This window comes from Mesocricetus auratus, unplaced genomic scaffold (assembly GCF_017639785.1).
Source record: "Mesocricetus auratus isolate SY011 unplaced genomic scaffold, BCM_Maur_2.0 Super-Scaffold_100004, whole genome shotgun sequence".
Classification (NCBI taxonomy): domain Eukaryota; kingdom Metazoa; phylum Chordata; class Mammalia; order Rodentia; family Cricetidae; genus Mesocricetus; species Mesocricetus auratus.
The window spans coordinates 1,050,001-1,076,622 of record NW_024429189.1 but is presented as its reverse complement, the minus strand read 5'-3'; the positions used below and the strand labels follow the sequence as shown (position 1 = coordinate 1,076,622).

Sequence of the window (26,622 nt, the reverse complement as noted above, 5' to 3'; positions counted from 1 at the left end):
AGACCACTAAATCCCACTAAATCGGAGGGAAGGGAAGTTGGAAGGGGCGTCCCCTCGTCTTTTTGCCCGCTTTCCCCCACTTTAGAACTCGGTTTTCTTGGATTGTAAAAATAGTCATATTTCACCCCCACACACACCACCACCACCACCAAATATCAGCAATCAGCGAACTAAGGAAGTGGGAGGCCGCAGGGAGTTCCCCAGATTAGACCTTGGCTTAATTATTTAGTGCATGCCTGGATGGGGTAGAAGGAACGTGCCCTCCTGGCGCGGGTTCAAGAGTGAGTTATAAATGAGCGGAACAATTATAGCCCCAATTAGCCATTGAGCTGGGAGCCTCCTCCGAAGCCTTGGGCCCTGCCCAGGCCTCTCTGCGCCCCAGTTTGGTTTCTTGTGCACCGCAGGACCTCCTCCTGTACCGTTTCCCTCCACAGGGAGAGTAATTACAGCAAGATGTTGCAGGGACCAGGCAAGGTCGGCAGCGCCCCAGGGCGTAAGAGAGGTCCTGCCCGCCCCGGCCTTGACTGTTGGCCCTCCGCTTAGGGGCTCCCTTCCCCTGATTTCCCTGAATCCCGAGGAAGAGGCAGGAGTTTGAGCTGAGGTGGGGATGGAATCGCAGGCTTGGGGCGTCCAAGTGTTCCCTTCCACTGTGAGTACTGAGAGTGACAGCCCCATTTGGAAAACACCTTTAAGTGCTGGAGTGGTTGGACCCAGCAGGGTTTAGTCCCAGGCTCAGGCAGCCCAAGTCCTTGGGCACTAGGGTTTGTGACCTGGTGCCCACCTGAGATTTGTCAGTATGCAGTAGGCGCTCAATAAAATGTTGTGGAAGGAGTTACTTGGGTGCTTTTCTTTTTTGCTTTAAATAATTTTTTTATGTGCATTGGGGTTTTGCCTACATGTATGTCTGTGTGAGTATAGACAGTTGTGAGCTGCCATGTGGGTGCTGGGAATTGAACCTGGGTCCTCTGTAAGAGTAACCAGTGCTCTTAACCTCTGCGCCTTCTCTTCAGCCCATTGGATGTTTTCTTTTTCCCTTCTCCCTCCCTCCCTCCCCCTCTCCCTCCTTTCTTCTGTCAAAACAGACAGACTTACTGTGATACGTTCCATCGTTGACTTTAGGGTTTCCAGGAATCAAAACAACAGGGAAGTGCCATGGCTCCCATTATTTGACTTTTATTTATTTATCCTTTTATTTTTAAGGATAATTCTCCAAGAAAATAAACATGTATTTCCACCCTTAAATTCCCATGTAACCCCCCGGCATGGTAGTCATGAGAGTACAGGGTGACAGAGCTTGCGCTCTCTGAGCCACCTCCCTTCCTTGCATGTTCTGAGGGGGCCGAGGGTGGATGAGACCCTGAGGTTTCCTGGCTTAGAGTGAGGCTCTTTACGGTTGAGCCCCTGATACCAGTGCTGTCATGAGAGCATCTTTTTTCTTTTCTTTTCTTTTTTTTCGAGACAGGGTTTCTCTGTACTGTTTTGGAGGCTGTCCTGGAACTTGCTCTGTAGACCAGGCTGGCCTCGAACTCACAGAGATCCGCCTGCCTCTGCCTCCCGAGTGCTGGGATTAAAGGTGTGCGCCACCAATGCCCAGCCCAGGAGTGTATCTTTTTTTTTTTTTTTTTTTTTTTTTTTTTGGTTTTTCGAGACAGGGTTTCTCTGTGGCTTTGGAGGCTGTCCTGGAACTCGCTTGGTAGTCCAGGCTGGTCTCAAACTTACAGAGATCTGCCTGCCTCTGCCTCCCGAGTGCCAGGAGTGTATCTTAATCTTTGAATCTGTACAGAAAGGTACCGCTGTCCCTCAGTGTCATGGGGGATGGCCCACACATGCCCAGTCAACAGATGGCCAAGCCCCTTATGCTAGTAGGGTCATCTGTTTATAACTGCATAGCTACCCTCTGCCTAAATCATCTCTAGGTTAAAGGGTCCCAATGTAACACAACCACTGGGGAATAGTACCATACCGTATTGCTTAGGAATAATGGCAGAAAAAAATCTGTGCATGTTCAACACAGGTCTATTCATTTTTAAATTTCAATTTAAGGGGCTGGAGAGATGACAGTGGATAAGAACACTAGCTGGTCTTCCAGAGATCCTGGATTCAATTCCCAGGAACCACATGATGGCTCACAACCATCTGTAATGAGATCTGGTGTCCTCTTCTGGCCTGCAGGGATACATGCAGACAGAACACTGTATACATGATAAATAAAAAATTAAAAATTTAAATTTAATTGTTTTGCAACAGAGTCTTGCTGTATATAGCTTAGGCTGATCTTGAACTATTGATCCTCATGCCTCTGCCTCCCAAGTGCTGGGACCACAGGTGTGCACCTATACAGAAGTGATGTCTCTAATCCCAGCACTTGGCAGGTGGAAGCAAGAGGATGAGCCGTTCCAGGCCATCCTTGGCTACATAGCAAGTTGCAAGCCGATCTGGGGTGTGTGTATCCCCCCCCCCCCGCATGTGTATCCTTTTGATTCCTAGTTGATGGACGGGTGTGTGTATTCCCCCCGCATGTGTATCCTTTTGATTCCTAGTTGATGGACGGGTGTGTGTATCCCCCCCCCGCATGTGTATCCTTTTGATTCCTAGTTGATGGACTCCAGGAGGGTGTGCACTGCGGATAGAGAGAGCTAACTAGGCTGAGCCCTGGCTAGGAACTGAGAGGTTCTCACCGAAGCCAGGGATCCTCCAGAAATCCTCACGAGGGAAACTGAGGCTCAGAAAGTTTGGGGCAGTGAGCTGATTGAAGGAGAGACAACCATTTTGCTCGACTCTGCTCCTTGTCTCACAGGAAGACCAGAGTTTAGCTTGCCCAGAGTGCCCTGCTGTGATCCCAGCCTGACATAATATTTACAGAGTGTTGCGATCTGTCACGGTCATGCCTGGGCACCTCTGAATCACATCTGTAGTGTTTGGGACTCCCCAGATGAGCAGCAGAGAGCAGGATTCCTGTGGGAGCTTCTGGAAGTGATCCCTGCTCAGTCAGGCTTTTTCATGTCACCAGGTGGCAGAGAGCTGCAGGGACCCACCCGGGACTCCCTCCATTCCCGGCCTGTGAATGGAGCCTGCCTGGTCTTTGAGTGACTGACAGCCAAGTGTCTTGAGGAGCTGTTGTGACAGATAAAGAACGAGACCAATGTAACTCACAGAGATACAGAACCAAGTTCCAGCCCAGTGACTGTAAACAACAAGAAGACACGGAAAAAGATGGCTCAGCAATTTTGCCGTCTTCCAGAGACCCTACTTGGGTTCCCAGCACCCATGTTGCGTGTTTCAGAGTCCAGCACCAGGGGGCTGATGCTTCCTCTGGCCTCCTTGAGCACCTGCATGCATGTGGGTGGTGCATGTAAACTCATGCAGGTATACATGCATATTAAATGAAAGTAAAGAAAGAAAGTAAGTCTTTTTAAAAGGGGGCAGGTAAAGAGATGGCTAAGAGCACTGCCTGCTCTTCCAAAGGACTTGAGTTCAATCCCCAGCACCCACACAGTAGCTCCCAGCTGTCTCTAGTTCCTGGGGTCTGGCCTCCTTGGTCAGTGCACAACATGGTACACAGAAATAAATGCAGGCAAAACACACCCATTATACACATAAAGGGAAATTGAAAAAGAATTAAAAACTTTTCCTACAAAATCTTTTGACTCACAGTATGACTTGTCTTTCTTTTTTCTTTCCTTCCTCTTCTTCCTCTTCCTCTTCCTCTTCCTCCTCTTCTTCTTCTTCTTCTCCTCCTCCTCCTCCTCCTCCTCCTCCTCCTCTTCTTCTTCTTCTTCTTCTTCTTCTTCTTCTTCTCCTTCTTGTCTTCTTCTTCTTCTTTTTTTTTTCAAGACAGGGTTTATCTGTGAAACAGTCCTGGCTGTCCTGGAACTCACTTTGTAGACCACACTGGCCCTGAACTCACAGAAATCTTCCTGCCTCTGCCTCCTGAGTTCTGGGATTAAAGGCGTGCGCCACCCCACACACACACTCGTGACTTTTCTTAATCTCCTGTTTGTTCCTCCTTGTTACTGGGGCAGCTCTTCTCACACACTCTCCTTTCCTTTTGCACCCTGGTGATGGAACACAGGATCTAGCCCATGCCGCACAAGAGCTCTCCTTCTGAGACTCAGGCCCAGCTTTATTTTCAAACAATGCATGCTTGGTCTCCTGTGCTTCTGACAATTAGAACCCAAAGGCTCAGCAAAACTGCACATCTGAGGGTCTTCCTGGAGAAAAGTGAGTGTTCTTGTCATCTCCCCCTTCTTCAGGCCCCACAGACCTTTCTAGTGGCCAGCCACAGCCCATGTGCAAAGCAGGGGTGGCCACATTGGCTGTCCTGTCTCTTCCATTTTGGGGGAACCTTTGTGATTACATTAAGCCCAGATGGATAGTCTAACTCCGGCTCTCCTGTTCAAGTTCACCTGGTTAGAGACTCCAATCCCACTCCTGCCTGAATTCCTTGATAACACATCCACAGGTTTCAGAAATTATGTTGTCAACACTTTTGGGAGACCATTAATTGTCTATCACACCCAGATGTCTTATTTCTAGGCGTTTTTTTTTCTTACATGGATACAGAGCAATAGTGGGTAATAATATGCTGCTAGGCTCTCAGTTAAAATTATGTTTGGGGGCCCTGAAGACATGGCTTGGCGGCTAAGAGCACTGGTTGCTTTTGCAGAGAACCTGGGTTCAAGTCCCAGCATCCACACAGCGATTCACAGTTCTCCAGTCTTTTCTGGCCATGGGCACCATATGGTGCACATACATGTATGCAGGCAAAACGCTCATACACATAAAATAATAGAATACTTTAAAAAATTATAGCTGCAGCCGGGCAGTTGGTGGCGAATGCCTTTAATCCCAGCACTTGGGAGGCAGAGGCAGGCGGATCTCTGTGAGTTCGAGGCCAGCCTGGTCTACAGAGTGAGTTCCAGGACAGCCTCCAAAACAATACAGAGAAACCATGTCTCAAAAAACCAAAACAAAATTATAACTGGGAAGACTCGGGATGCCTCAAGCTGGGGCTGGCTCAGTGGGCGAATGTGCTTTTTGTTCAAGCGGGGTAGCTCAAATCCCCAGAACCTACATAAAAATTGAGGTGTGGCCTTGCTGGCCCCCAAAACTGCAGTGCTATGAGGAGCACAGACAGGAGGATTTTCAAGGGAATAAGGTACATGACACCCACCTCTAGCCTTCAAACGTATGCACTAGCACATACTCATACACACACACACCATATACACAAAAATGTGATACACACACACATGTATATATATGTGTGTGTGTGTGTGTGTGTGTGATATGTAGAGAGATGACTGACTGAGCAGTTAAAAGAGTTTGGTTCTGGCCGGGCGTTGGTGGCGCACGCCTTTAATCCCAGCACTCGGGAGGCAGAGGCAGGTGGATCTCTGTGAGTTCAAGGCCAGCCTGGTCTACAAAGTGAGTTCCAGGACAGCCTCCAAAGCTACAGAGAAACCCTGACTCAAAAACCAAAAAAAAAAAAAAAAAAAAAAAAAAGAGTTTGGTTCTGTCAGGCAGTGGTGCCAAGCCCAGAGTCTCCCTCTGCAGATCAGGATATAGCTCTCAGCTGTCACTCCAGAGCCTGCCTGCCTGCACGCTGCCATGCTCCCCACTGCGATAATAATGTACTAAACCTCTGAAACTGTTAGCAAGCCCCCAGTTAAATAAATGCTTTCTTTCACAAGAATTGCTTATGGTCATGGTGTCTCTTCACAGCAATAGAACAGTAATAGGACAATTTTTCTTGTCTTACTGCTTTTTCTAGACCTTCCACTCAATATTAAATAAATAAAATGATTCTCTCCAATCCCCCTTTGTTAAACTAATTTTTTTGTTTGTTTGTTTGTATGTTTGGTTTTGGTTTTCTCAATACAGGGTTTCTTTGTGTAACAGTCCTGGTCGAACTGGAACTCACTCTGTAGATCAGGCTGGCCTCGCACTCACTGAGATCCGCCTGCCTCTGCCTCCTGAGTGCTGGGGTTAAAGGCGTGTGCCACCAACACCCAGTTTACTTAAGCTTTTAAAAATCTCAGTAATGGGGCTGGAGAGTTTGCCCAGCAGGTAAGACACTTGCTGCCAAGCCTGTACCTGAATTCCATTCCTGGAACCCATGCGGTGGCAGGAGAGGACAGGCTTTGTCAAAGTCCTCTGACTTCCACGCGCACGTGTGCACAGGCAAAATAAAGTAACATAAAAGCAATCAAAGGATAAAATGAAATCTCAGCAATTCCATATCACTTCTGTGTGCAGAGAAGATGGCTCTTCTTTTCCTTGACATGAGAGCTTTGGACGGGAGTAGGTCAGCATTGCCTCTGAAGCTAAGATCCAGATCCCAGTTTCCAATAGAGCCGCGGGCCCTGTGGAGTCCAGCAGGCCCTGTCATCTCTTCACCCGACTCTGCATTAGGATCTAGAATGTGTTCAAATCGCTATGGAAACTCTTAGCCACTCCCTTCCTTCTGCCTGTCTTAGGTTATGGGTGCTCTCCTGGCTCCACTGTAGCAGCTGATGCCTCTTGTCCCTCTCCACCGTCTCATTCCACCCAGCCCAGCCCTCATCCCAAGATTGGCGAGAGCGGTGACCGTTTGGATCCGTTCTGCTAGTTCCTCTATTTGGCTGATGATGGAGTGGACTGCAGGAGGATGAAGGAATGACTTCCTTAAAGCCACACAACCAGGCAACCGTGCTGAGCTCAGCCAAATTCATGCCTCCAAGCTCCAGGGTCTGAGATAAAATCAGCAGCTTGACTGACTGCTCTGAGTAGATGTCCCAGAAATAGTAATTGCTGGGCTTGTGAATCCGCTCAGAGGTGTGCCCCCTGCCCAGCGCTGTCAAGTTCCCGTGTTCCATCCAGAAACTGTGCAAGACACAGAAAAACAGCAAAACAACCTTAGCTGAGTGTGGTGGCACATGCCTTTGATCCTTACTTTCCGGAGGTAAGGCGGGTGATCGCTGAGAATTCAAACCCAGCTTAGTCTACATAGTGAATTCCAGGACAGCCAGGGCTCCATAGAGAGTCCTCAAACTATTTTTGTTGTTGTTGTTGTTCTCAACAGCAAACTTTATTTTCACTGGTATTTTCTTGTAACATAATTTCATAGCAGAGCTGTGCTGAAGATCCCACGTTGCAAATGTCACCAAGAGATTTCACATACTTCTCGGCAGGGCGTGAGGAGGCTCTGGGACCCCCAGTTTTGACACCTAACATTTTACCCATTGTCTACAAGTACAGAAGGGAGAGACGTCATCATACAAGAGCGAAACTGCGTGAAGACAACACCTGCTCTCAGGTTAGACACTCACCACCCCTGAATAGTTACAACAATAAAAGCTCACTGTACGTTTGTAAAATGTCAGAATATGTGAACACACTGCACTTTTTCTTCGGACAGTGTAAATGTGGAAGTTTGGAGAATTCCAATTCTTCATGAACCTAAGTGTGGCTACTATGGCTGGGGACAACTCAACACACTAATTTCCACGCTTGGCAACCATTAGCAAACTGGCACCTGGGATTAAACCTGCAGGCACAAATTTCCCGGAGCTGCTGAATCTCATCCCCACGACACCAGCCAAGTCTAGGATGCATCTAGGAAAACCCACACATTCCCGGGATCCTGAGGCAGCTGGTGAGCACCAAGGTCTGCTAGCCTCCTGATGAAGAGTCCAGCAGCCAGCGATGGCACACTACCTGCTTTTGCATAGCCAATAATCCTACAGTAGCAACCAGGGCTGCATAGCCATAGCCAAGATAATGTAAAGGCACCAGGCGGCCACTGTCCTGCATTGTTCAGTCACTTTGGAGGCCACACCAGGTCTGCACCCAACACTGGAGCCGGAGCCCAAAGGCCTGCTCAGGAGGACAAGGGTGAGGATAAGTACCCAGCGAGGAAGGCAGGTCAGGAGCTGGGCTCTAACTATTAATGTAAATACCATTAACTCTTACTGCTTCTTAGGTGCCAGGTGTCACGCATGTATTAACTTATTTTTTAATTTATTTATTTTTAAAACCATTTAATTTTACATTGTATGTGTGCCTGAGTGTATGTACGTGCATCTGGAGTGAGAAGAGGCATTGAACACCTGGAACTGTGAGCCTCCATGTGGATGCTGGGGACTGAACCTGGGTCCTCAGCGAGAGTGGGAAGTGCTCTGAATGGCTAAGCCATCTCTCCAGCTCCCCCAACTGAGTGTTAAAATTGGTCGATGTGTGTATATTGTGTATGTGTGCACGCACGTGTGTACGTGTGTGTGGGCATTCGCATGCCACCATGCACGGATCACAGGACAATGATGGTGGAGTTTTGCCTCCTCCTTATGTACGGCACGGCCTCCCTTCAGCAACACACGCTAGGCTAGCTGGCCGAAGAGCTTCCGGGATTCTCCCAACTCCACTTTCCGTCTTTTTATTTCTTTTAATCTTTTTTAAAAAGTTATTTCATGTTTTAAGTTGTGTGTGTCTTGTGTGGGTTTGTGCATGTGTGCTGGTGCCTGTGGAGAGCTGGAGTTGAATCCCCCTGGAACTACAAGTACAAATAGTTGTTAGCTGCCGACATAAATCTCCTGAAGAGCAGTAAGCACTGCTAACTACCGAGCCATCTTTCTCTAGTTCCCTGCCTCCTGTCCTGCGGTAGGAGGCCTGGGATTGCAGGTGCTGCTGTAATCTGGTCTTGACTCAGGTTTCGAATCATCACGCTTGCACAGCAAGCATTCTCACCCACTGAGCCTCTCCCCCAGCCCTCGTTTCCACTTCTCCACTCAGATTTGGCACTCGAGGAAACTAGGTGCTAAGCTGCTTACTCAGGGCCGAAGCACGGCCTCCAATTGAACACGGAGGCTGCAGCCAGAGCACCATCACTGAGGGCTGATGTCCGCCATCGCTGCTGCCCATGCTCAGAATGGGGACCATGCGAACAGGCGAAGAATGCCACTGTAGCCACAGCGTCCCTCCAGACCCTAACATGGCACATCTAGGCTCTGGGTCTGTCCCACAGCATCTTGAACAGAGTAATTTCAATGGTTCTCCCAAGCTCTGGAAGGAGCCCTAGCCCTCCCGCTTCCCCTCCCTCGTCTATCATGGAGATCATCTCTCAGACCCTTTGCAAACATTCTCCCTGAATCCGTGGGCAGAGACCCGGGGTGCCACGTGGGTGGGTCAGTTCTATGGTGTCCTTCAGGGTGGGTCTCCGGAGGGTTTCCTGACGTCCCCACCCCCTGCCTCCAGACCTCCTGGTGGGGTTCCCTTTGATGCTATGATTTCATGCCTCTCTGGTGGTGGTAAAAGTACGGAAGGGCAGGACAGTCGGGGTAGGACTTGGCGCATCTGGAACACCGAGAGTTTCCATTCTTCTCACCCAGTGCCATTTTTCTGGGTTTTCTCGAATAAGTTCAAAGATAGACTTCGTCTGCTCCCTTATCCCCCACCCCAACCTCTCATCTGTCACCCTTACTGAGCCTCTCCCTTATGCACCCTACAAGGGAAGGTCGCCCCTCCCAGCTTTGTTTTCCTCACAGGGAAGGAACGCTGGGGACCGGCGCACAAGTGTCACCCACTGGGAGAAGAGAGAAATGGCGTTGGCCTCCGTCCCAGAACTTTCCCTTCAGCGTGGAGGGAACAGGGTGGTCCTCGAAAACCTCTGATTCTTTCCATTAGGGTGGGGACAATGAGGGAGAAGCTGGGAAGCGTTCAAGCCCGTTCTTGGCTACATAGCATATTTAAGGCTAATCTGGAATATATGCGACCCTGTCTAAAGTGGACTGGAGGGGAGGGGATCCGTCAACTTTCTAAGAGTGCCCCCCAATATGCAACACACAGAGACGGATTTCCCACCGATCACCTCTGGGGACCTTGGTTGGGGGATTTAAAGAGACACCCCTCGCGGGACTTGGACACCCTAAACTATGTCTGGGAGTCCGAGGACCCCGTCCTGGCTCCGCCTCCCGCCGGACGGCGCAGGACGCAGGGAGGGGAGCTGGGGGCGAGGTCCGCCCCGAGAAGGGGCGTGTGGCCCGGGCCGCTGCCTAGCGAGCGGCCCGCCCGTAGGGGAGGGCAGAGAGTTCGCGTCCCCAACCGACGGACTTGAGCGCCGGCGCGGCGAGCAGCAGGAGGCGGCGGCGGCCGGCAGAGGCGCGGCCGGGGCATGGACAGCGCGGCCGCCGCCTTTGCCCTGGACCCGCCGGCGCCCGGCCCGGGGCCCCAACCCGCACCCGGAGACTGCGCCCAGGCGCGCAAGAACTTCTCCGTGAGCCACCTCCTGGACCTGGAGGAGGTGGCGGCGGCCGGGCGCAGGGCTGCGGGGCCGGTGGCCGGGCCCGAGGCGCGGGAGGGAACGGCGCGCGAGCCGTCCGGGGGCAGCAGCGGCAGCGAGGCGGCGCCGCAGGACGGTGAGTGTGCGGCGTGGGAACCGGGCCGGGGCGGCGGGACTTGGGCTGCCGGACTAGGGTTTACCGGGATCGTTTTGCTGAGAAACCGGTTGCGGGATCCCCGGGCTGAGGGACTCCCGGGAGGGCGGAGAAAGTCGGGCTGTGGGACTCACTGGCTACGGGATCCAGTTTCTGGGACTTCTAGGCTGAGGAATCTTCATCTGGTGATTCTATGGCTGTGGGACCCGCGGATACTGGGAACCCCACACCCAGCTGCGACAGCCTAGCTACAGAGACCCCTGGCTTACAGGATCCCTGAGCTGCGGGATCCCGGCTGTGGGCTGTGCACAGCGGGAGCCACAGTCCCAAAATGAACTGCCCAGGGGTGAGCTGCTGTTGTCTCAAAAGGAGGAGACCCTCATTGAACCAGGTCCACTTACAGTCTCGTGGCTTTGGAAAGCTGACTGCCGTTGCATCCCAAACCCATCTACTCTCAGAAGCTGTTGCTGTTGGGGAAACTGAGGTTGTGGAAGGGACAAGCCATTAAGTCAAACTTGGTTCAGCCCCTTAGAGCTAAGGCAGCAGGTCTTAGGGTTTGTGGAATGGGCATGCCTGCACAACCACACCCTTCGGTTTGGGGCGGAGGAGCTCTCAGAGGAGTATAGCCAGCTAGGCCTATCCCCACCCCCACCCCCACCCCCAGCAAAGGTTAAAGGTCATCTGGAAGGGGCTTTAAAAACAATCTACCCAAATAGCACCCCCACCACACACACACACACACACACACACACACACACAATCACACAGGGTTATAGCATCCTCAGCTCAGCTTTTCTAAAAAGAGGGAAAAGTTGGTGGGAAATAAAGATGTGGGGATAGACTTGGGGAAGGGGAGGCTGGGAGTGAAGGATTGGAATGACTCAAAAGCCCCAATCTGGACAGTTTCAGTGAGGGGCAGGGCAGGGGATGGCCAGAGTCACCAAAATCACTTAGGTGTTGGGGTGTCTGGGGCTAGTAGCTCTGGGACTTCACTATCCTGCTGGATGTGCAGAGACACCTGACTGTCTGGATCCCCAAACAGTGTGTGGAGAGGTGACAAAGGAGTTGTTATCCCCCACCCCCCCCCCCTCCCTAAGCACTCACTTCCGGTACTAGGCTCGGGGTCAGAGGGGTACTCAGGCAGGCTGGGAGCCTCTGCTTTCAGACGGAGCCAAGGCGACAGTGGCACTGTCTGAAACCAAGGTTGTGAGCAGGCGAGCCCTGGAGCATCCACTGCTGCTGTGCATGGTAGCCAGCCCCGGGGAGGCCACCGCCCACCTCTGGCAGGAGCCTGGCTGCTCTCCTCCCTCTAGTGTTGGGTGATGAATGATGAGTGAGTTGACAGCCCCGGGAGTCAGCTCTTAGATCCTTGATGGAAAAGTAGAGAGAAGGGGGCCAGTTCCCGCCAGAGGTAAAGTGAGGTGTGGCATGCTCCGTGTTCTCTGGTTTCACCTTGGTGACTGAGACTCTGGGGCATGACAGAGGGGAGAATACGATCCAGGTGATGGGGCAGAAGGAAGAGACAGACAGAGGGAGACAAAGGGGGACACAGGCACTAAGATGTAAGGAGGGCCGAGGTGTGGCCCTGGTAGGGTACACACAGTACAAGCTTCGGTTTCTTTGTCAAGGAGCCTACAGTAGAGGTTCTCAATCTGTGGGTCTCGCCCCCTTTGTCAAACCTCTATCTCCAAAAATATTTACAATTCATAACAGTAGCAAAATTAGAGTTTATGAAGTAGCAACAGAAATAATTTAGCAGTTGGGAGGGTCACCACAGCATGGGAAGCTGTACTAAAGGGTTGCAGTGTCCCCAAATGGACCTTCTCTCCCTGGGGGAATCCCAGTCGGCAAGTATCAGCTGGGGCGTGAGTGCCCAGATGGTGCCATTGGCAGCCTCTAGGAAGCTGGGTGGGTAGTGGGTGTCCCCTGTAGCCTCGGGACTGGCCACTGGCATCGTGAAACCCCAAGAGAACTTCCAGACTTTTCCTGGGGTGCAGCTTCTTGCACGAGGGAGTGTCTGAGGACCCAGGACATGCCAGATGTGGAGTCAGGTAGGAGACCCAAGGCCAGGTCCAAGACATCACCCAGCCCCTGCTCCTTGCTTTGGAAACTGCATCCCGCTTTTGCTCCTGGGGCTGTAGTGGCTCAGTGGTCCCAGGCCAAGCTTCCCTCTGGGTTGGAGAGTACAGAGAGAAGGCAGAGGGAGGAGGCTGAAGCAACTTCCTGATTGTGCCTTTGGTTAATTGTCCCTTCCCACGGCCATGGATTGGTTTCACAGTCCCAAGGCCTCCAAAGATTGGGAGGAGGGACCCACCCTTTCCATCTCCTGGTGAGACGAGCTGGAATTGCTGGAACCAGTGGAAAGAGAGTACCAATTGGAGGAGGCTTGTGGAGGCTCAGTGTGCACAAGGCCTTGGTTCCATCTCCAGCACAGGAAGGGAGGGGGGAAGGAGGAGAGCAGACAGACCTTGGGGTGCCAGGACTTACCCTCAGGGCAGCACACATGGGCCATGGGCTGTGCTGTTAACTCTCCAGCTCTGAGCCCTTGGCACCTCCAAGGCACAGGCACTCTTGAAAGCCAGCCTTCCTGTGGCTTCTTCAGAGCCGAGATGCCCACTAACAGAGAAATACAGGTTATTGGGGAACAGATGAGTGAGAACTCCTGTTTACATCCTGCCAATTAAAAAACCAAGCCAGATCAACCAGCCAACCAAACAACAGACTAAAATCCTTGTGTTTTTTTAAAAGCCGCTGGTAGACTCAGCCATGTCTGCCAATGATGTTCCAAGCTCTTGCTCCCCCGAGAACTGGCTTTGTAGGCTGCGGCTTTGCTAGTGACTCAGAACAAACCAGGGTCTCGGGTTGCTCTGGAAGCAAATGCTAAGCTATGCCAAGCACGTTAGGAAAATAAACCCTTGTTCCCTGCCTTTGCAATGGCATACAACAAAAGAAACCACATTAATAACCCTCGAGTTTCTTGAAAGCATTCCCTCCTGTGGGCAAGGCGGAAACCAGGCCGTGGACACGCTGAGAAAATAAACATGGCCCCAGGAGCGAGGCAGAGAGGCCTGAGTCAGGGCAGCCTGGACCCTGCTCCAGGCTGGTACCTCTTGGAGAAGTATAGGATGCCGGGTTGCCAGCGGAGACTAAGTGGCTCTCAAGAGGCTCATGTGTGTAGATTTTGGGTGATGGGACACCTGGAATCCAACGAGGTCTTTGGGGAGCTGGGGCCCTTGTGAGCTGAGTGGCAGCTGGTAATTGGGGCTAGTCTAGGTTAGGGTGGGCGACCTGTCTCTTCCCTTTTGCTAAACAGGACCATAGGGACAACTAGTAGTCCTGAGAAATTAGTGGGCTTCAGAGACTGGTAGATTTTTAATCTACCAGGTTTTCATCTCATTTTTAATTTTGGCTTTTTGAGACTCTCATGTTGCCCAGGCTGGCCTCAAACTTGCTACGTAGCAGAGACTAGCCGTGGACCCTGGGGAATGGGATTACAGGCATATACCATGCCCACTGTCAGTTAATCTCTGCTGTGATAACACATGGCTAGTTCAGGGTTCACCATGGCCCGTTATTAAGTGCACGGTTCAACAAAATCCTTGTATTGTAAACGTCCCTTTCTGCCACACCCAGCTCCCCGAAGTCCCCATGTTACTTTCTTTCCTTATGAACCTGACCACACAAGGTCCCTCTACAGCGCTTGTCCCTCTGTGTATGGCTTGTTTCGTTCAGAAAGCATCTGAGTCCATCCATGTGTCATGTGTTCAAACTCCTTTTCTTTTCAAGGCCGATTGATGTTCCACTGTATGGATGTACCTCATTCATTTGTCATTTCATTCACCAGTGGACAGTGATTATGGGCAGTGCTCTGTGACCATGGGTACAGCTTCAAAGGTCTCTGCTTTGACTTCTCTGAGGTATTTCTTTGAGGTATGCTTCTCCACATGGAGTTATTAGGTCATGTGGTAATTCGCGATTAATATTTTAAAAATCTTTGTGTGTGTGCGCGCGCGCGTGTGTTTGTGTGTGTGCGTGCGCATGTGTGTGTTTGTGTGCATGCGTGTGTGCGTGCGTGCGTGTGCGTGCATGTGTGTGCGTGCGTGTGTGTGTGTGTGTGTGCGCGCGCATGCGCGTGTGCATGCATATAGAAGTCAGAGGACAACCACAGGTGTCCAATGTCACCTCCCATCTTGCTTGAGACTATTGGTGCTATGCATGCCAGCTCCCAGGGACTCCCCTGTCTCTGTTGGACTTAGACGTGTGCTACCACACACAGTATTATATGAGTTATGGGATTCCAACATAGGTTTCACACTTCCAAAGCAAGCACTTTGCCCACTGAGCTGTCTTCTGCAGCTCTCATATTTAATTCCCTAAGAAATCATAATGGTGTATTTTTCCACAACATAACTTGACCATCCTCTTCGTAACTGATTTGGGGACGGGATACTGGCAAAAACTGGTCTGTAAGGTAGGAGCGGGCTGGAGGGACAAGGGGCTTTCTCAGAATGGCGCTTTAAGAGGCAAGCTTACTCTAACTCCTGCCATCTCCCCCTTCCCCGCCATGCCTCCATTTCCTGAAACACAGGGAAACTCCCCTTGCCATGAGCGACTCTGGAAAAGTCACCATCTTTTTTTGGATCCTCACCTGAACCACACATGGGTGATGCACAGAGAGCTGTGTGGTCTCTCCCCATAGTTCTGCTCAAGCTAGAAAAGGTCCTGTGGCGATGGTTCTTGGGGACACAGTCCTGAACTGAACCTCGTGCCCAGGACCTCCTGCAGGAGAGGAGGTTGCCTAGCTTATGCCCAGAGCATGGAGAGGAAGAGGCTGAGAAAATAACTTGCAGTGGGCTTCCCAGGTGACAGGGGCAGCGGTCAGTCCCTGCTGCCTTTGTCTTCAGGGACAGCACCTCCTGAGTAGCGCCTCACGAGACACAACATGCTCCTGTGTCTCCTCCTTCTAGGAGCTCATAGGGGTGGAGCTGGAAGCCCTGCCTGCTGCCTCAGTCGGACCTGCTCACATACACCCTGATGCTCAGTGTAGCCCTCTGCAGAGCGGGTTTACAGCTTTATTTATTGTTATGTGTGTGTGTGTGTGGTGTGCGTGTGTGTTGGCTCCTGAGTGGAGGTCAGAGGGCAACTTTAGAGAGTTGGATCTCTCTTTTCACTGTGGGTTCTAGGGACCGATGTGGACATCAAACTGGTCTGGACATTGAACTGAGGTTGTCGGGTTTGAAGGCAAGCTACTTTACCCACTGAACCACCTTGCCAGCCTGTCATGTGTAGAATGGGAACAAGGGATGTTCCACATGGGGGAGAGGCGGGCCCTAAGCAGTTGTGTGACACATAGTTGGTGTTCAAACCAGAGTTCCCAGACAGCTCCTTCAGGTATTTACAAGGTTTATGGTTCTCATAATTTGAAGGCCCAGAGAGGTGGAGCAACCTGCCCAAGGTCTCACAGCTGGGACAGGATGTCTGGTTGGTGCTAGGACTCAGAGTCCAGGCCTTTCTCCAGCACAGCTCAGTACATGGGTGAGAGAAGCCAGGAGCAGGCGCCCCCTGGATGCTGAGGAGACTGGCTGTGAGGCTTGGGAACCTGAGGCATGAGGTGGGGAGAGACTGGAGGACTGACGAGGAGCAGTGTTTTGGATAGGGACCCTGTGTGCATGACAGGGTTTCTGAGCACTTGGATAGAAAGGATGGATGTCAGCCAGGCGTCGGTGGTGCACACCTGTAATCCTAGCATGGAGGAAATGGATGCAGGAGGGGAAGGAATTTAAGGTTCTCAGCTGCACAGTGAATACAAGGTCGGCCTGGGCGCTGAGACCCTGTATCCAAAGGGGCAGATTCTGGTTGCTGCCTGGTCAGGAGGCCGGGAAGAAGCAAGCAGGACTATGTGGAGAGGAGGCTGAAGGCTGTGTGAGGCACGTGGAGAGTGGCTGGGACCCCACTGGCACCGTAGCCAAGTGCTGTGTGTTGGCGGGGGTCTCAGCTGTCTCGTTTTCCCGCTAGCCCTGTGACATGGGTCCTTTGACTATCCCCATTTTATAGACAGGAAAATTGAGCTCAAGATTATCTATGTAACAGGGTTGGTCACACTAGTTCTACATGGTATTCCAACCTGGGTGTGTCTTGTCCCAAAGCCCTTACGCTGTCCCAATCACCCTTGTAGCCTTGGAAATACTGAAATGGCAGGGCCAGGGCCGCCTCACACCCCCTGACAGGTGTGGGACCCTCGGGGGCCATGAGGTAGTGAGGGGGGGAGGGAGAACCGAACACACCCAGCCTTGTGACAATGGCATGAGGGAGAGTGGGGTCTGCCCAGCTTCGGGGGAGCTTAGGGTTGAGAAATTGGGGGCCATCTGTCTCTTCCCTGCCCTACACCTGTCTCCAGCCACAAACCCAAGACAACTGTCAGGGTTCCTGTGCAGGAGTGTGGCAGCAGGCCCCTCCCCTAGCTCCCTGATTCCTATCCATCCGTCCAATCCATCGAGTCTTCAGTCTGCCCACAAATCCAGTCCGTCAGCCCCAGGCCTTCCTGACCTGCTCTGCCAAGCACTCAGGAGCTGGCATGGAGCAGATGGAGCGTGTTTGCCAAGGAAAGACTGACTCCCGCAGCTGTCCTCCTAAAGCGCCGTCTGTCCATCCAGGAATGAGCCTTTCACTTTGAGTAGAGAAAGTTCCCAGCTAACAAAAACTCACTAGCTGCCTCTCTGCCTCTCCATTCTTCTCTCTGTTGTAGTTTGGGTGTGAGAGAGTTATCACCTGCTAGCATTTGGGGACCACACGTGGGGGGGGGGTGAGGGGGCTGGCTGTCCTGGACTCACAGTCACAGAGTGACACACAGACCCCCCCACACCCCACCTGTTGTGCGCATGCCCACACACCCACTGAGAGGCTCCAGCTGGTCCAAATAATCCTACCGGGCTTTTTGGGTGAGGCTGGCTCAGGCCCCCAGAGAGTGGCAGAGCTACCTGGCTACATGGGCCAAGGGTTAAGTGCTCTTACGAGGTGTTGAGTAGGCGAGAGCTGTGGGGCTTCCTGTTCAGAGAGAGCTTGGGGGTGGGCATGGCTCCATATGCTCTTACGGTGGCCAGGGCCACCGATGGGCACCATCAGCACCCGCTGATCCATCAGGGAGGAGCAAGGCTTGTTAGACCGAGAATAGCCACCTGCTCTCAAGTGAAAGGCCACAGCCTCCATGGCTTACTGGTCTACCAACCATAGCAGAGAAACTCCTAGGCCATGACCATCGCTTCTCTCGTCTCCCATGAGATCTGAAACTACCAGTGTCCTGCTTGCCCCGAGCTCAGGTTCCTACCACATCTGTTTGTTCCCTGACTGACTCTCGGGAGGGGGAGGGGGCGATGACAGGACGCCATCCACATGCGGCCCTCTACGGATAATGGTATTTTTTTTATTGTGCCCTAAAAATGAAGTGCACTCTGGAAGAGATTAGCTTGGGGCTTTCTTTAAGATGGGTTCTGCTTGCCTGTGTGTGGGATGGGCAGCCAGAACATCTTTATTCTTTGGTGGTGGGGGAGTGGGAGGGTCTAGGAAAGGGGGTCTTAAAAGGCTGAGTGGTGGCAGGGGCTGAGCTGAGGCCTGGGGAGGCAGTTGTCAAAGAAGAGCCTGACGGAGGACAGCAGAGGAGTGACAGTCAGGGGCTGGGTGGCCTGGAAGCTTCCACAGAGGGACACTGCTCCCTTCAACCCCAGAGCAAAACCAGATCCTCAGTAGCTCAAGATGTGGCAGGTGACAGCATGTCATCTCCACGACGTTGCTGCCCAAGAAGATGTAAGAGGGGCCCTAGGCAGGGGTCAGAAAATCAGTGCCCACCTGACCTAAGCCAGCCACTGTCTCTGAGCCTGGGCTTTCAGCCTTACCTAGCAGCACCGTCGGTCTCTGGCCACATCTGATGAGATTCCAGGACTCACCTGGGAAGCTGGTTGAAATGGATTTACAGAGTCCTGGTTCCTGCTTGTAAAAGTCCCCTCTCTGCATGGTGCTGTGTTTGTTTTAGTTTGACTTAGCTGTTAGGGCCATGGTCTCATGTAGCCCAGGCTGGACCAGACGTCATTCATATAACCAGGATGACTTGGAATGCTTACTCACCCTCTTGCTTCCACCATCCAAGATCTGGGGTTCCAAGCTGTGGATCGAACCCTGGACTTTTCGCATCTAGGCAGAGCCCCCACCAATTGAGATACAGCCCCAGTCCCCACCCCCAGATGAGTCTGATACCTTGCTAGTGACTCATCTTCCAGAGCCAACTGCGTCTTACAACTTCCTTTTGCTGATTGGGAAACAGCCCTCTTGGTGACAGAGCAGTTGTGTAGGGTGCCATGGAAACCAAGGATCTGGAAGGATGGCTGCACGGGAGAGAGGGCCTCGAGGTGTAGACGGGATAGCTGCTGTCATCTACCCACCGGGTCTGGCATTGTCCAAGCACCTGCGCTGTAGCAGCCCAAGGCATCCTGAGGAGTTGGGATAAAGTTTGTGATTGGGGCAGAGTCCTGGATGGGTTCCCACCCCCAGTGTCCTGACTCTGCTCCCACTTCCAGGTGTGGTGGCCAGGGCACAACTGGGCTTAGTTAGACGCCTCTTCACTGAGCTGGGTTCTGTTACTTTGGTTCCCATCACCCTGAGACCCTCCCTGGTCTTGCCCAGCACACCTCCTGTGGCTCTCCTGCTGGGGGGGGGGCAGCGGGTGAGTACCCTCAGTCCCCCATGGGATAGCCCTTTCTTTCCAGATTTTGTTCATCAGTCCCTAGACCCTCCTCCCTGTCTGTCCTCCCCACTACTGTTCCCCCATGCCAGCCTCCCTTCTTGCCTTGGGCGCAGCCATTCACATGCCAGGGATGGCGTTATTAAAAATGACATTTAACCAGGGCTGGAATTACCACTCGGATGGCTGCAAACCTCAGAATCAAAGCGGAGCCGCGGGCGGGTGTGCCTGGCAGGGGCCTTGCAGCCTCCCCGCCGCCAGAGCTCTGCAAAGGCTCCCCACATAAAACCTCGCAGATCAGCGAGGTCTTGAAAGCCAGCGCACCTCCTTTCATTAGACTAACAAATAACACGTAACAGAAAACATCTGTTCACAGCAGCCTTAATGTTCTCAAGATGGGCTCCGGGTGGCTGGTCTAGCCAGTGGGCACCTAGGGTGCAGGTTAGAGCACCGGGGCTGGCCTCATCCCACACCCATGGGAACAACAGCCGACTTCTCTTCTCCATATCCTTCAGGCTTCGCCCTGCACCCTCTCTTCCCACTGATAAGGATTTGTAATCTGAGGGTCTGTATGCAAGGAGGGGTCAGTGGGTGGCAGGCACCATAACCCTGACATTTAGGAGTGATATAGGATCAAAGAACTAGTCATCAGAGAGCTTTGGCCAGGCCCTGGGCCAGTGGTGTGATGTTGCTGCATTGCTCAGAGTGCTTCTGGTTGTCCCTTACACACACACACACACACGCACGCACGCACGCACGCACGCACAGTCAGCCCATCTTTGGAGCTAGAGGGACAGTGGATCTCCTGCCCTTATAGAAGCCAGGTGCCCTGCAAATGCTCCCTCCACCAACTCTGGCTCCCAGAAGCTAGAGGGGTCCATCGCTGTGCACATTATTGAAGGCTGGGGCCGGGAGGCCACATGACCTCCAGAATCGTAAGTCTGGTCTGGGCCTCTACCCCACACCAAGGGGGCCAGCACTAGCTGCATACTGGCGCCTTCATCACCAAGCCACACAGAGGGTGCTCCGCCATCCTCCGAGAGACAATGACATGCGACTGTGTCTTTTTCCCGCCAGGATCAGCTCTGCCCCCTCCTTTAAGAAAGCTAGCCAGGGGCTGGAGAGATGGCTCAGCTGCTCTTCCAGAGGCCCTGAGTTCCCAGCAACCACATGGTGGCTCACAACTGTCCATAATAGGATCTGATGCCCTCTGCTGGTGGCGCTCATTAATTTGGTCATTTATTCCTTCTGCACACAGCACAGGCACCTTGTTGGTATATATCAGTGACCTGGCCATATTTTGCCCCTGAGGGCTTGGAGCCCAGCAGCGGGGCAGTGTAACTTCTCTGCCACCTGGCTGCTGCTTAGCCTTCTGCACTCTACCCATGACTGGCTTGTCCATGCTGAGGTGGAGCACTGTCCACACCGCACAGCTCGGGGAGTCAAAGTGACTTCTGCGTCACTTCCTAGGGACCGCAGTGGCCGTATCACTCTGTGTGTGGCTGCAGTTGGTTACAAAGTCCTCTTTCTGGATGCTGCCCAGGCCCTGTCAGGGTTGGATTCCTACCTGCCCCCTTCCCACCAAGAACCTGCTTTCGAGAGACTTGCTAGGTCCCCGCCGGGCCAGGCCTGGCTGGGACTGGGGCTGTGCAGTGCTGGAGGACAGGGGTAGCAAGTTTCTTGAGACATCCTGTTTTAATTGGAAGGCCAGCCTCTCCTGCAGAGCCGGTTCCCTGGGCACCACAACGCAGGGAGGAGAGTGTCATGACTCTAAGCGGGAAATTACGGGAGACAAGAAGTAAAAACTGCTACTCTGGTTTCATTGGGAAGGGAAGACGAAAAGGCCCAGATCTAATAGCAGCTGAAAGCAGCTTCATTATTGAAATAAAACTGTTGCTGGGCCGCAGATTTGTCAGGGGAGGGGGATGGGCAAGAGGGGTCTAGTTTCTGTGTCAAGGCATGGGAAAAGGGACCGGTGTCCTGGTAATTGTTCCCTTGTTCCTTGCCTGTCTTGCGTGTTTCACTCATGCCAAGTCCGTGCTGAGTCCTGGGGGGAAGGAGCTGCCTGGCTGCCACCAGCAGGGACAGTTGGGGGAGGTGTTCTGGAGGAGGTAGAAATCAGAAGGGCCAAGTGAGGTAAGCAAGAGGGGCCTGGAGGGTGCTGGGGGAGGGGAGAGAGATGCAAGTTCAGGTGGGGAAGGGCTCCTGGCTGTCCCAGAAGCAGGAACGAGAGGCAGGAGATGTTCCGAGAGTGTATCCTTCTAGAGTGGCCATTGTTAGAGCCTTGCCTGGTGGTGCTGACCATAGTGGAAGCTACTCTAGAGACTGAGACAGGAGGATTTCGAGTTCAGAGTTTGTGTGGGCCATTTTGTGAGACCTTGTGTGAAAATAAAAACGAAGAAAAAGGGCTGGGGTTGCAGCTCAGTGGCCGAGCCCTTCATAATGTGATGAAGGCCAAAGCCCTGAGCTCCACCTTCAGTGCTGTGAGAAAACAGAGAAAAGACTTCCCATTTCTGATGTATGTGCATTGGGGTTACTTCCTCACATTTGTGGGTGTCTGGAGTGTGCAGTGCGAGACCCCCTGGGGTCTCACAATTAACAAAGGTCTGATGTGGAAATAGCTGCTGTGTCTGAGTTGCCCTGAGCCTTCTGGGAGGAGCTGCTCACCAGCCCTGCCCAGCCTTGGCCCCTGCTCTGAGATCTGAGTTCCTCACGGGCAACGAGGGCAGCCTGGCTCCCCCACATTAGGGACCCTCAGAGGTGCCAGGAGACCTTCTGTGTGCCTTCCTGGAGCTGGCAGGTGTCAACCTATACTCTAGTTCCCTCTCTCTGACACTCTGAGAAGGGGCAGACATGGTGCGTGGGTGGGTGGGGCTGAGCAAGGAGAGGTTCGCAGGCCCCACGATCTGCCCATCTGCTGGGTGGGTGACCCTGCTGGTACCTAACCTCCCAGCCCAGGGCTCCCAACCCACAGGACACATTCCCTGGATCCCTGCCTCGCTCGCCTCGTGGCCTGGGTCCCCTCAGAAGGGACAATGCTGTCGTACTACAACCCCTTGCTTGACTGTGGCTGGCCCTGCTGGCTGCTCTCATGCAGACAGAGGCATGGTGCTTTACTCTCGTGGCATCCATGGAACCATAGCTAATTTCATGACAAATAGCATCCCTAAAATACAACACAACTATTTTTATAATGTGGTGTTTGAGGTTAAAAATTCAAATTAGAGATTAATTACTGTTTCCAGATCTGTGGATAAGAAGGCTTTGGGTGGATATGTCCTAGAAACTGTGAGAGGCCTCACATCATGTCTAGAACATGTGTGCACATATGCTTGTGCACGTGCCCCCCGCTAGGCCAGGCCCTGGGGGCCAGCACAGTTGGGTGATGTGGTATTTGCATTCATTTCAGCGCTGGCCGCCTCTCCCACTTCCTTCTTTGCCCGGGACTCAAGGGTCCAAGCGGTGGCCAGAGCAGGCTCCCTTCTCCAGAGACATGACGGCTTCAGAGTCCGAGAAGCAGATAACAGAGGGAAAGACATGTACAGAGTGGGGGCGTCAGAGGAGGAAGGGAGCGGTCCAGGTGAACCTCCTTTGCGCAGCTCTTGGCTTCCCAGCCGCCTCTTTCCCGCAACCTCCAAATCAGAACCAGATGTCCGTCTAAGTGAGGTCTGCGCCAGGATGGATGGGCGAGGTGGGAAGCCTGCCAGGCAGGGGGGGCCATGCCAGACCAGCCCTGTTCCCAAGGGGGTGGGGGTGGGAAAGCTGCCCCTTCGGCGCATGGGATCGGCTCAGAGTTGCCCCCTCCACAAAATGTCTGGGCTCTGGAGAGCCCAGTGGTAGCTCTCAGGCTTGGTGGCCACCCTGGAGACCTGAGGTGATCCTCCCTCCACTGTCCCCGATTTCTGAAGATGGATGTGATGTGGCTTTTGGGGGTGGTGTCAGAGAGCAGTGTCTCCCCGATTGCTCTGTGTGTCTAAGCCCCCAGAAGAGGAGGTCCAGGGAGGCCAGGGAACCAGGCTGGGGCTGCTTGGCTCCTTGGGGCCAGAGTCTCCCCTCTGAGCCTCAGTGGGTAGGTGACGTGGTAACAGCACTGTCCCGGAGGTGAGAGTTGTGAGAAAGGAGACTTGTACCGTACCTGCTATTATTATTATTATTATTTCCATTACTGTTGTTATCAGTGCCTGCACTGGAAAGACAATTCTTTGGGCACAGGGACACTCCTTTGGCGGCTTCTAGCCCCAAGGGACCCTCATCTTCTCAGCATAGGGATGAGGGAGTGTCCCAACCCAAACTGACTCCATATTAAGGCAAAAGCTGTCCCTCTGCCTCCAGCCCACCCTGGGGCGGGGCAGGGAGAGTAGGGTCTGATTAGCAGGTCTCTTGCTGGCAGGTTGGGGGCCAAGATGGAGTGGGAGTGCAGCTGTGACTCCACCCTCACAGGACAGCTTTGCCTGCTCCAGGGGACAGCTACAGGGTCACCAGCCCTGCCCGCAGCCTTTGGCACAGCACATAGGCAAAAGCCTGGGAGAGAGCTGGGTCAGAGACAGCCTGGGGGTGGGTGGGGCTCCATCTTAGGGTTCCCTGCTTCAGGTGCAGACCTCAGGCCACTAGCCCTACCTCCCCCCCCCAACAGCTCCCATGACATAACCTGAAGAGCCACTGTGAGACTCAGCTGCACCCTGCTTTGTGACAGAAGGTAATAGTCTGTCTTAGGGGCCCCTGCTACCAGGACAGACTGCAAAGATCCATGTCCCCTGCAGCTACCAGAGGGACCACCAATTGGCTCCCAGGGCTGGGTACCCCGGAGAAAGCACTCCCAAAGTGCGTCCGTCCAGCGTGGCTCTCCACGGATTTGGGATACAGAGGGTGCTTCAGGGGTGGAGGCACACTGTCCTCACTCTGCCAGGGTGGAGACAAGGGCCTTGGTATGTTGTAGCTCCGGCAGTATCAGGGGCGTCGTCTACAGCTATAATAGGAATCTGTCTCAAGGGCTGAGATTATGTATCAGTTGGCAGAGTGCTTGCGGAGCGTGCAGGAGGCCCTGGGCTCCACCCTGGCGCTGCATAAACCAGATGTGGTAGCACACATCTGTAAAACCAGCACTCAGGAGGTGAGAGCAGGAGAACCAGAAGTTCAGAGTCCACACAGGTGTGTATGACCTGTCTCTGTAGGCAAGGGCAGAGCCAGAGCCAGAGAGGCCCATGGTAGAAGTCTGGACCCAGCTGGGACTACACTACCCCGCCCACATTTACCAGTTAGACATGCTCCGGCTTCACCCAAGCTAGTTTGCTCAGGTCCTCCCCAACTTTCTCTCTCTGGCTGCAAACTTGTTACACAGCTGAGGCATGGATCAGGGAAAGGAGGAAGGGGACACCCAGCTGCCAACCCTAGGAGGCTCACGGCTCACTTTTGGGGCTGCGCTAGGTCAGCCTTAGGGGGCTGTGGCAGCTGGGCACTCTGTTTTCACGGTGTCATGCCTAGGAACCTGAGTGGCATCCAGCAGCCCCCTCTCTGATGGGTGCCAGCCCCTCCTGTCTGGAAAGATTCCAGCATTGATTGCTGGAGAAGGGAGTCTGGGGATCCTTACAGGAAGAGGACCTGGATATATGCTAATGAAGTCAGAGGGCTCAGTTTAGGGGCCAGCAAAGTATGCAAATAAGATCTACCTTTCATAGGGATTGATTGAGGACAGCCCCAGACATGTCCTCATTACCCTGCCCCCCAGGACTGAGGGGTTGCTGGAAGGGGCGGGGTGAATACCAGGGCTGCACAAATCTAATCTGCACAGCCTAGCCTTCTAGGTTTGTGAAGGGCAGACAGCCCCGTGCAGGCGGGATTTTGACACAATGGAGGCTTCCATAGGCCTTGGCTCAAGTTCCCCTTCATGACATCAGCCTGGAAGCTACAATGGTGGGGAGAATTGAGCCTCCAGAAATGCAGCAATCCTTCTTAGTGTCCCTGCTTCTGGGAGCCAGCTGAGAGATTGACTTTTCGTATTTGTGGTGGTGTGAGAGAAAACGGCCCCCAAAGGGTGTGGTACCGTTAGGATGTGTGTCCTTGTTGGAGGAAGTGTGTCACTATGGGGGCGGGCTTTGAGGTCTCTTTTGCTCAAGCTTCCCTCAGTGTGACTCTCAGTTGACTTCCTGTGGCCTGCACGATGCAGCTCCTGTACTCCGCCATGCTCCCTGTCGTGATAATGGACTGAACCTCTGAAACTGGAAGCTGCCACCACATGAAATGTTTTCCTTTGTAAGAGTTGCCCTGGTCATGGTGTATCTTCACTGCAATGAAAACCCCAAGCCAGTATTAAAAAAAAATTTCCCTTGATGTGCTGGGGATGAAACCCAGGGCCTTGTGCATGCTGGGTAAGTGCTCTACCACTAAACCACAATGCCGGGTAGCAGCTCCTCTTTTTTTTTTTTTTTTTTTAACGAGACAGGGTTTCTCTGTATTGTTTCGGAGGCTATCAGTCCAGCCCCGCCTCGAACGCACAGAGATCTGCCTGCCTCTGCCTCCCGAGTGCTGGGATTAAAGGCGTGCACCACCACTGCCCGGCTATAGCAGCTCCTCTTTTCCCCTCTTTTTTTCCCCTTTGGAGACAGTCTCTCATGTAGCCCAGGCTGGCCTTAAATGCCTGTCCCTCCTGCGTCTTCCCCCCCAGGATCTGGGATTACTGGCCTGCTCCACCAAGCCTCCCAAGCAGACTTTATTTTTCTAGAGCAGTTTTAGAATCACAGCAAACCTGAGCAGAAGAGAGTGATTTCCCATACCCCCACTAGCCCCGCCCCCGCCAGGGTGGGGCACCAGTTATGATCAGCTGACCTTCACAGGCTCACACTGCCACACTGTCTACAGTCAGGAGGGGCCGCCTGGGGTCACTTGTCGTATGGGGCGTTCGTTGGGGTGGGCAGAGGCATGCCTGCCATGCTGGCGTTACTGCCCTGAAAGCCCTCTGCGCTCAGGCTCCCTGCTCCCTCTGCCCTCTCTCCAGGAACCACTGTCCAATCGGTCAGCTCGTTGGAGTGGATATGGATCAGAGCGACGGCTGAATCCAGCAGCGAGAGGGTGTAGAGACCAGAGAGAAACTTGCAGGCTTGGAGCTCTGTTGCTGCCCCCCCCACTCCTGCTCCCTTGCAGTCTGTCTGATAAATCTGCCTTTTGTACCCTGAAAGAAAAAGAGGGGCAGAAATAGCTGAACATGGACATGTATGCTGTAATTTCAGCACTTGATGGTCTGAGGCAGGAGGATTCTTAGGAGTTGGGGGCTAGCCTGTCTGCTTAGTGAGATCCAGGTCTACATAGCAAAGCCCTGTCCACCCCCACCCCCCAAAAAACGGACTGGAGAGATGGCTCAGTGGTCAAGATCACTATCTGTTCTTCCAGAGGACCTGGATTCAATTCCCAGCACCCACATGGCAGCTCACAACTGTCAGTGATTCCTGCATTAAGGGATTTGAAACCCTCACACAGGCAAAATACCAA

The 26,622-nt window shown here is 53.1% G+C and overlaps 1 protein-coding gene, 1 long non-coding RNA gene and 1 pseudogene across 2 annotated transcripts in view; 1 reads left to right on the top strand and 2 right to left on the bottom strand.

Annotated features, from left to right (window-relative positions):
- Positions 1-7,453: 7,453 nt before the first annotated feature.
- LOC101839692 lies at positions 7,454-7,794 on the bottom strand (annotated as a pseudogene).
- Positions 7,795-10,075: 2,281 nt separating this feature from the next.
- Prrx2 (paired related homeobox 2) overlaps positions 10,076-26,622 on the top strand; it is a 38,075-nt gene continuing 21,528 nt past the window's right edge. Inside the window, exon 1 of the mRNA XM_021236192.2 lies at positions 10,076-10,391. Coding sequence (XP_021091851.1) covers positions 10,148-10,391 — 244 coding nt within the window. The 5' untranslated portion in view covers positions 10,076-10,147. The remainder of the gene's footprint in view (positions 10,392-26,622) is intronic.
- On the bottom strand, positions 12,117-13,219 carry LOC121140304. The gene is made up of 2 exons (XR_005877076.1): positions 12,897-13,219; positions 12,117-12,580 (listed from the first exon to the last, which is right to left on the bottom strand). It is a non-coding gene; the product is annotated as an uncharacterized LOC121140304 (long non-coding RNA).